General features: G+C 36.7%; 1 protein-coding gene across 2 annotated transcripts; it reads right to left on the bottom strand.

Annotated features, from left to right (window-relative positions):
- Positions 1-92: 92 nt before the first annotated feature.
- Positions 93-9,829, bottom strand: kcnn1b (potassium intermediate/small conductance calcium-activated channel, subfamily N, member 1b). Of its 2 annotated transcripts, none has more exons than XM_016665072.1 (10): positions 7,675-9,829; positions 5,329-6,379; positions 4,728-5,165; positions 4,386-4,481; positions 3,344-3,759; positions 2,619-2,763; positions 2,399-2,509; positions 2,038-2,165; positions 1,820-1,889; positions 93-1,274 (listed from the first exon to the last, which is right to left on the bottom strand). In XM_016665072.1, exons 2-10 carry the CDS (start codon positions 6,370-6,372, stop codon positions 990-992), a joined length of 2,733 nt encoding a protein of 910 aa, XP_016520558.1. In that variant the 5' UTR covers positions 6,373-6,379; positions 7,675-9,829; the 3' UTR covers positions 93-989. The 2 variants fall into 2 exon arrangements, with proteins under 2 accessions (XP_016520558.1, XP_007542725.2); XM_007542663.2 differs by having other exon boundaries at positions 2,619-2,760.
- Positions 9,830-9,915: the final 86 nt, after the last annotated feature.

The following is a 9,915-nucleotide window of genomic DNA, read 5'->3' as shown; positions in this document are numbered from 1 at the left end:
AATACTGCTCTTCTTTAAGATGAAAACTGTTATAAACTTCAACCATAAATGTGCAATATATGAATTTAATCCATGACTGATTCTGTTTTTTCCCATATACTCTCAAATACAACATTTATATTAATTTTCACTTTCAGTTATATTTTACAAAACTAAAATTCTCTATAATTAGTAAAGCATTTTTGCAATACCTTGTTTTATTCCTTCACAAACTGATAAGTAAAGCAAAATGAGAGTAAAATAAACAATGAAAAGTATGGATAAATATACACCTTGCATTCATCCTATTTATTTTTGCTAATTTCCCCAAAACTGCACTAAAATTAAACAGCTACATTTTAGGAAAAGCCATTTATAGATGAAACAAAACAAGAAATTAATAAACACTTTGGTAAGAATGATGGACAAGAGTAGTGTAAATGTATGAGGGGCCCCTCATATAAATACCCTGATATTCACAAAGGCATTGGATTTAAGTTGGATCATCAGAACAGTTCTGGGAGAGTATTGTGGTTTCTAAGAGCACTTCTTGTGTATGTTAAAATAAATATGCTTACATTGATACTTACATAAAATATACCTTTCTCGAAAATGAACAAAGAACCACATAGGAAACTTGACATCTTGAACTTTTACGACGCAAAACAAAAAAACTTTATTTACTTCTTGAGTTTGAATATATGTAATGTTAACCTCTAAATATTAATGTTTTTCAAGATTTCATTCAATACTTGCAGTGTCTCGTTTCAATTGCTGAAGGATTTCAGCTACTGAATAACAGCAAAAGACTTACAAAGTTAGCCTTCCTGAGGTAGGAAAATGCTACATAACAAAACAATGTTTTTTTTTGTTTTTTTTATCAATTTATTTATTTTCATCCACGTGGACGAAAATAAACAGGCCTATTATTCCACCTCTAAAGGGAAATAATCATGGTTTTTGGTACAGTTCCAACCAATATGAAAAATTAGGAAACTCAGAGAGGCCTCTCAGCTGTACGGCATCTCTGGTGTGCTTGATCCAGGACAAATTTGCTTGGGATGTGCTGAACAGCACTCCGAGCTCAGTGAGGACGACAGGAAGTGAACGCGGCAAGCTAAGTCATCCAGGAAATCTTTTTGTAGTTTTGCTATTGCTTGAGATAGAACAACTGGTAGCGACTGCACTCTGACAAGGATAGAGTCCAGTTTCTCTTCCAGAGCCATGATCCTCCTGTCCAGCTCCCCGGTTCGATGCTGAAGGTCTAACACCAAATCGTACAACATGTTCTGAGTCTGAAACACAGCAAAGAGATTGTACAGCAATCTGGAAATATTTTTGATCCTTTCTTATGTCTTTGTCAGCATAGATGCAGTAGTAAACTATTTATACAGACAAGAAAAACAAGTTTTGGTTTACATTCTGCTCTATTTTATATGTAAATTATGCTGGATTTCATAAAAAATAATTTAGTGAGAGCTAAAACTTAAGAATTCTTCAAAAACTGTGTTTTCATATATTATATTGTATTAGGTGTATTTGTCATTTGGCCATTTGAGCATTATGTCTTTAGAACCTCAGTGGATCTCCACTAAAGTTAAAAATAAAATGCAATATGTCAATCGTGTCCAACATTTTAACATTATATCTCATAATGTCAGCTAAACTTGGACCCTGAGAGCAACAAAACAGATGTCCCAACATATTTAGGTTTGAAATGAATGAAATGGAAGTAAACCGCCATAATATAATCAAAAACAGCTATACTATAATCAAAAACAGCAGTTTGATTATAGTTTTCTGGTGTATTCCTCCATAATTCAGAAGAGATTACACAAACCTTTGCGATATCAGCAACAGTATTTGCCTGGTCAGTTAGCTTCCTTTGCTCCATTTTGAGTCTTCTCAGTCTGAATAAAAAAAACCAACATTCATTTCTCTTAAATGGATTTAAGATTATGTACAGTTTATCTTGACAGAATTTACAATTAAAAAAGTGCCTAATTATACTTCAAGAGGGAGACAAACAAACAAATTCAAGCAAATAATGATGCCTACTGGTGGATGGCCTGCAGGAATTTCCGTTGGTGCTGCCGCACACGGGCATGGTCAATCTTTTTGACCAGCTTTGTGTTTTTGTAGATGAGCCAAGTCTCCCTTAAAACATTTGCTGCTGTGTTTTTTATCTGAGAAGGGAAATCACATGAACAAGAAAGAACGGCAGCAGTTTTGAAATGGCATAGGTTGTCTTTTTATGACTTCCATTTATTTCATTTTGGTACTTTGTAGGTGTAAACTAGTTTGATAAATATGTTCATTTTAAAATGGTAGCTGAACTCTAAAGCAAAAAATACTGACAATATTCATGACGGAAAAAGATTTTTCTTCAAGAAATAAGTGGCATTGTGTGCAAACAGACCTTTTTGTAAAGTTGAGTATCCATCATAAAATTATGGACGTGTTTTTCAGCTCTTGTGAGCTCTGACTTCCTTGCAACAACAGCCACCACCAAAGCTGTACAACCAGCTCCCTGTGGAGAGGAAGAGCTGCGGTTGGCATCACAACAGATTCATTCAGTTGTAACCAAAGATTAAGTTTGATATTCATTTCAGTACTCATAAAAATGTATTCCTTCTCACCATAATCCCTGTCAAGAGGCAAACTCCTTTCCCACAGTAGGTGTGAGGGACCATGTCTCCATAGCCAATGGACAGGAAAGTGATGGAGATCAGCCACATTGCTCCCAGGAAGGTGCTTGTTACTTCTTGTGCATCATGATACCTACTGAGGCAGAACAGCAGGGGCTGTAGTAGCATTTAGTGTTACAGATACACAGAAAATATCTATGCTCAGGTGAGACATTGAGGCTGAGCTATTTGGACATAAATGAAGTATGTTGTGGGGAAGCCAATGTGAGGCTTTGGAATCTACAAACACTCTGATGGTAGCATCAAGCTGTTGAATAGTCCAGTTGTTGCACAAAATGGACTGAATAATTAAGATGGGGAACAACCTCTTCAACTTCAAGTCAAATATATTGTTGAAACTTCAACATAACTGGCTGTTTTCAAGTTCAACATATAAAGCAGTCTGACGTTAATATTTGAAAACATAAGAGCAAAGCTTGAAAGCCAGGTCTGTGTCAAAAAACCCACACAATTTAAATTATGTTATCCCTCACTAGAAAGGTAATCAAACAAACAAGTCCTAAGCATGTCAAAGCTTTTGGTCATGGCAGACGTTGCAAACTATTAGTGGGCATGTTTGTATAATGTTGGCCCTGAAAATGCATCAACAAGAATTTAAGACAATTATACTCAAAGTCTCTGTTAGACTACAAATTATAACAACTCTGAGATGATACCTCTCACATACACGCACTGTCCACGCTGCAATGATCCAACAGGAGACACTAAAGACCAGCAGGACAGTCCCGGGGCAGATGGTCATCAGAGTCTTCATCACAAAACGAGTGTCGAAATTAATCTTATTGAGGGCCCCGATGCTACGTGAGGAGGCATCTGTGAACAGCTTGCTGTGCAGCAGCATGACACGTCCGATCAGGTACAGTCGTAGGAACATCGGGACAGAAAGGATGATGTCTACATCGGCATCTACAGATGCTGTGTAGTTGAAGGCCAGGTGGGCAGTCCAGGTGAACACATACTGGCCTGGGATTGGATGGATGGCACAGATGAGAAGCTCCAACACAATGAAGAGGATCCTCTCAAAGGTCATTGCGATCCTCCAGTCATCTGCCCCATTGTCAACCATGAACAACTATTACAAATGAACAAAGTTAATAAAAAATAGAATTTCCTCAATTGTAAGATGGATTCAGTGTAAATTAATCTAATCTGTTTTACTTGATCCAAAAGAACCGGTTGATTAAAATCAGTTTATATTTAACACTAAACCATGGGATGAATATATATAAACAAAACATATTAAAACATCAAAATATGGAATTGTTATATTTTTTTGTTTGTTTGTTTCTTTTGAAGCAGATTGGATTAGCAAAAGCAGATTAACCCAGTGTTCAAAGTGACACTGTATTCTTTTCCCATCCCAATAACGTGGAGTAGGTTGTCTTGACATTTTCAAAAATTCAGAGATTATTGATTTTAAATTAAATAGAAATTTGAAGCACAAGTGTTTTGTAATCACAGCCAATTTTCAACCACATTATACAGTCTTTACGTGTTTAAAAGAAAGTTATTCAAACATTATGCCTAAAATTTTGCAACAAGTAAGGATAAAATGTGTGAATATAGGGAACATAAACCATGCTTGAATATTTTTATGTATTTTTCCTTAATTAAATACCTGTTTCTCATTTTAAAGTTGTTGGTTTTTAATCTTTTCTAAAAGCAACAATGAAAGTGTTGAACAGTCATCGATCATACCTGTATTTCCCTTGCGTGGTACATCAGAATGAGTCCAAGAAGAATTGCAGTGGAAATGCTGATCAACCCTTTCAGCACATAAGAATAGATGGATTCCTGTTCACAATGGACAGAGAATATTAGCATATCTGAGCGCCTCAGTGGTAATGAACTTTGTCTTTCATCTCTGTTTACATGAGGCTGAAACCTTAGTAGACAACTGCATTTCTTATTCTACAAAATAGCCTTCAATGAAGCCAGCCTTATTTATGGTATACAATAGTACATATTTTACCTTGAACATGTCTTTTTGAAAGAGTGACCCAATCATGTCTCAGTATTTTCTCAGTAGTTATAGGTTACCTTAGTGTAAAAAGTTCTTGAAAGCTCTGTCTCGATCACCATGGCGATAATACCAAACATCCCACAGACCAACGCGTAGTCGCTCAACTGTTTGCGCTTCCCAAATAGAGCTCTCCTCTGACCCAGCCGGTAGCTGATGTCCTTGGTCTTCTTCTGTGGTTTGCTTCCCTCTGTTGTGATCAGGTTCTCACTGCTGGCCTTACTGGAGTCGTCTCCGATGACCTTGGAGAAGGCGTCCTCAAGAATGGCACTATGAAGCAGCTGAAGTTGCTGCTGGTCTGAAGGAAAATCTGCAAAACTAGAGCTTAAAGTGCCCAGGCTGCTGAGCGGTCGCACTGCATCCCCGTTTTGGACACTGCCACTTTCTAAGGTATCAGGAAGTGGAGGGCAGGGATTAGGGAGTGACTGTTTCGATCCGCTGAGATGCTGAGAAGGTTCCTACAAAAGAAGGCATCATTGTTCACCAAGCAATATATTGCCAATTGTCGCAGTCAAAGACAGCATGCATAAAACTCCGAAATCATATGTGGGAAGATCATATATTTTTTTTCCATTTAAACATTCTGGAAACCCTAAAGGACGCTGAAAAAAGATGACATACCAGACTTTCTTGCTCTCTCGTTCTCTCCACCAAATCTTGGTTTTCAAGCAAACTACACTGGCTGGTGGAGAAAGAGGTGAAACTTTTCTGACTGGCTGGTGTAGCTGATCTTTTTCCCCATGGCGTTCTGGTTAGGCGATTGTAAGGCAGATGGCGGCATTTCAGTGCAAAAGATGACTCTCCAGATGGCTTCCATGTTTGTTCATCAGTTGAGGAGCAGTGAGAGTCATTCCTTTGATGCTGCTCCACCAAAAGTGGTTCTTTGCCAAAAAGGTCTCTCCAGTTGACATCCAAACTGAGTGCAGAGAGTTTTTTATTTCTTATAGCACACTGACCTGAGTTTAAAGGATTGTTGAACAACTTAGAATGAGTTGCTTGGCTGAAGTTTCTGATTTTTGGATGATTGCAATGCCGTTCATCTTGGCCAGAACACTGAGGCACGATGATGTTCCTCGGGTGGTTTGTAGGAGGTTTGCGAAGATCTTTGTGATTTGTTTGCTGTGCTGAAACTTGGCAAGTGGTGGTTGGGTGTGTACTTTCAAGGAAAGGCAGGGTATGAGGCGATGAAACGCTTCTCTTAGTTCTGCCTCTTGGGACCCTTTCTTTATTTGATTGTGGCTGTAAACTTAAGATGTCAGAATGTTGGAGAGCATCAGGACAGGGGCAGCCACATCTGTCCGTATGGTTTGGATTTTCCATAATGTCTTCCACTCTTCCTGCTGAGGGAGGATCCTCTCCGCAAAGCAGCTGCCAGTCTTGGTCACTCAGCTGTGACAGCAAAAGGTTCTGTGTTTTTGAAGGCGACCTCTGAGCTGAGCCTCTCGGAGGATTGATTCCATTTGACTTCTCATGGAGGGAAGATGAAGCGCAGCAGCGACTCTTCTGAGGAGATGAAGATGCTTTCTCTGGGCTTCCAGAGAATGGATTGTGCTTCTCCTCAGGACCTCCTGTAGCACAGTGCTGATGTTCTCCATCTTGGAAGACTTCACCTGTTGAGTCGAGACGTCTTGTTGCATTGGTGGGTTTAACCAGGATCAACCTCATGTTATCTCTGCAAGACGGAAAAGACATGATGTCCATTTGAGGAAAAAAACACATTCACTTCTGATGAAACTAAAAAAAAAAAAAAATGCAATAGTTATAGTAATTTCTAGATTATAAGAATACCATAGATGTTCCCAAACTTTTTAACCATCTAATCCACTGAATATTATTGAAAGCCGTTCAGCACTGACTATTGGAGTTGAGATCAATAATCAGTGTCTATGCCCTGAGCCATAAATATGCAGAAAACCAATAAAAAAGATTACATAGGTTTTGAGTCTAAACACCGTAAACATGAGGTTGAAAATGTGTCTATAAAAGCACAGCAAATTACATCTAAATGTTGTTGAAAAGTTGATAAGGTTTGACAAATAAGTCAAGTTTTACTTTGAATAAATCACTGTAGATTATATTTGGACAGGTTGTAGGGAATAAAGAGGTCATATTTTGTATTTTCAATATAAAAACAAGGACCTGTGTTATCCATAAAAAAGATGTTTGTAAATATCTGGTATTTGAAGATATTTATTATCATCAAATAATAAAAGGAAGCTTAAAAAAATGCTTTAAAAAATTCCAGAAGAAGAATTTTAAGCATTAGCAGAGTAAAAGTATTTTTGTGTGAGGAAGTTGTAAGGACTTTTTGTCAATGACAAATCTGCACAATGATCTTTATTCATGCAGAGGCCAAAAGTATATTCAAAGAAAGTATAATGTTTCAAGAGGCATTTCTTATAATCTTTTAATAGATTAATGGGACCCCTTTGTGTGTCTGAATTAGTTTCAAGGCTTGTATTCATGGTTGTTAAAGTGCTTATTTATTTAATTACAGGTTGTCTTTACACGAGGTTGTGAATATGAAGCAAACTGTCAAAATCAGATGTCCCCCCCCTGTGCCCTGTTTTCTTTATTTACCAAACTTGGCAACCATAAAGAGTGAGAAAAGCTCCGCCAGTTTCATTTCCATGCAACACATTTCTAACTTATTATAAATTTGAATCATGACATGTTACTCTAAGTATCACTTTATGATTTGTAAATGTTAACTAATGAACAGATTACGGTATTACTCTAAACACATAAAATGTAAAATAAAATGAAAATAATTCTGAAGCCAGTTACTTTTCTTTGAATTATGCCAAATCAGTGAAACAATGGCATTTTTCCTTAAAATACAATGTTGAATCTTGAATTCAGCCATTACTTAAAGGCAACAGTAAAAAGATTCACTTGTTTCTTTCAACATTTTTCTCTGTAAATAAAAATTGCTTAGAATTCTCTACAGCTACAGGTGATTCTTACCTCGTTCCTGCTTTTCTTTCAATTCTGTCCAAACTTGAAGAAGCAGCCTGCAAACAAATATTCGCCCCATCAACAGTAGTGATGTGTTAAGAAGGAGAGCAGCCTGAGTGGGTGTTAGATGGCCGCTTGCCTGCTCCCAGTGTGGACACTTGATGAAGGAGCTTTAAAGATGCTTTCCTTTGAAAGAAATGATTAGAATTCAAAATGAAGGAAGAAATAAGCAGCAGCTGCCTGATGAAGGGTTGCCATGCAAATGGAGGGGAGTGAGAGGGTGCAGGTAAAGGACAGGGAGGGAAAAATAAAAAAATCTGTAACATCAGACCACAGAATTAGGGCGGGACATCACACGGAAATAAATTGGAAGGAAACAGGTAGGCTGGGAGGGAAAACAAGGCCAATTGCTAGCATTCATAGCAAAGTGGTAAATAAAAGGTCATTTGAAGTTGTTATTGAAGCTTGTGGCTCAAAGGCCTTTTGCGACGTCTCTTATCTCTTCCGCCACAAGAGCCTGCCGCACAAAAGTGCCCGTTTTTAAACCTGGCTCTGAATGAATCATGCCATGCAGCACAAGGCCTCGTCACCTGTGCCTTAGAAGATCTAACAAATGCAATTTCAGGTCCAATATAGCAATCAGTGTTTAATGAAGCATGTTTGAAATCACCAGCAAGAAAGAAGAAAAAACTGACTCAGGTGGAGGAGGGTATTCAACCAAATCTTTGCTGGTTTGGGTTTTTTATGTGAGGCAGAAGCAACATCATTTATTTTTTCTAGATAAAAAAAAAAAAATCCTTTACATTTCTATTTCTTTAATGTTCTAACCAGTATGCAGGCTGTAACCCCAGATGCACATATAAGATATGTAGAAAATTCATGTTCCCTAAATGAAACTGAACTGCTAAAAATGTTATTGTATTCTAACATTAGGATCATACAAAACCTGTAAAGTCTGCTGCTTGATGTGTCAGTAACTCAGTAATTTATCAAATTACATATGTGAACAGCACTGTTTTTTTTGTTTTTTTGACCCAAAATATTAGCGACAATGTAAACTTAGCAATATTTAACAAGTCATATAAAATGCATTTCCAAAATTTTTCAAGGGTTTTGAAAAAAATTGGAAAAAGTATGAAGCCATTTTTGATCATCTTTCAGGTCTGAATAAATAGAAAGGCAAAGAAAGGCGAGTATGAACAGCATTTGATTTCCCAGACTTTTTTTTCTTAAGTTTCTACAAGACATAAAAACTTGCATTTATTAATTCTTAATAAAGGTAGTGATTTTACACTGACCATGACCATTTCATACTTAGGGCTCTTGTTAAAAGTTATTTCTTTTATTTTTAAATCTTGTGAAAGTCCTTCACTCCCTCATATCTCACAAACTTTACACTTTGATATACTCCCCTTTTCTTATTATAGCCTGTGTCTCTGACAGGTCATCTCAAGAGAGACCACATTTAATCTGTTTTTGCTTCACTGCAAAGACTGTCCACTCTTTAGAGAAATCAATTTATAATTTGTCAGTCATTGAACGATAAGGATCTCCATACCAGTCAGATATCCCAATACTTGATACTCCTAAAACATTAAAGACAGGCCAGTATGACTTAAGGAGCAAATTAAAGAACATACAGTACTTTGATGATACGTTTCCTAAACCTTGACATTAAAACTGTGTTGACATTGGTATTACAACAGAACAGCTGAGTTATGACATCCTTTATTGTAATTTTATTTTATTTATTTATTTTTTTTTACCATATTTTACCTGTATTTTCTTATTTTCTTGGTGCATTACTGGATTTTCCATGTGTGCAGAACTTCTGCTGCTTGTAAATAAATTTGACTTGGATATTAAATAACCAGCATCCTTACAGGCAACTGCTGCTGTCCATTTAAAATACACTGTGAGAATATTGAGATAGAAATGTTAGCAATCTTTGTCAGTATGCATAGTTCAATAAAAGGCTTCAAAGGCTTCTGTCTATTTTTCTGTTTTAAAAAATCTAACTAAACTAAATAATCAAACTGCTTGGCAAACTAAACTTCTAGTGTACAAAACTTAGCGTTAACTAATATATTTCTAAAATTCAATGGTTAGTGTGCCCTATGTAAGCTGGACATAAACCTATACTCGTCCTCCATCTTGAAAACAAATGTGACATGACTTGCACTGGTTTTCTATTAGTTTGTGCATCACAAAAAAAAAAAAGAAAAAAGACCAAAAAAAAGAAAAAGAAAC

Source organism: Poecilia formosa, unplaced genomic scaffold (genome assembly GCF_000485575.1).
Source record: "Poecilia formosa unplaced genomic scaffold, Poecilia_formosa-5.1.2 Scaffold10, whole genome shotgun sequence".
Classification (NCBI taxonomy): Eukaryota; Metazoa; Chordata; class Actinopteri; order Cyprinodontiformes; family Poeciliidae; genus Poecilia; species Poecilia formosa.
Note: the sequence above shows the minus strand (reverse complement) of the source record. Positions and strands in the feature narration are given on the sequence as shown.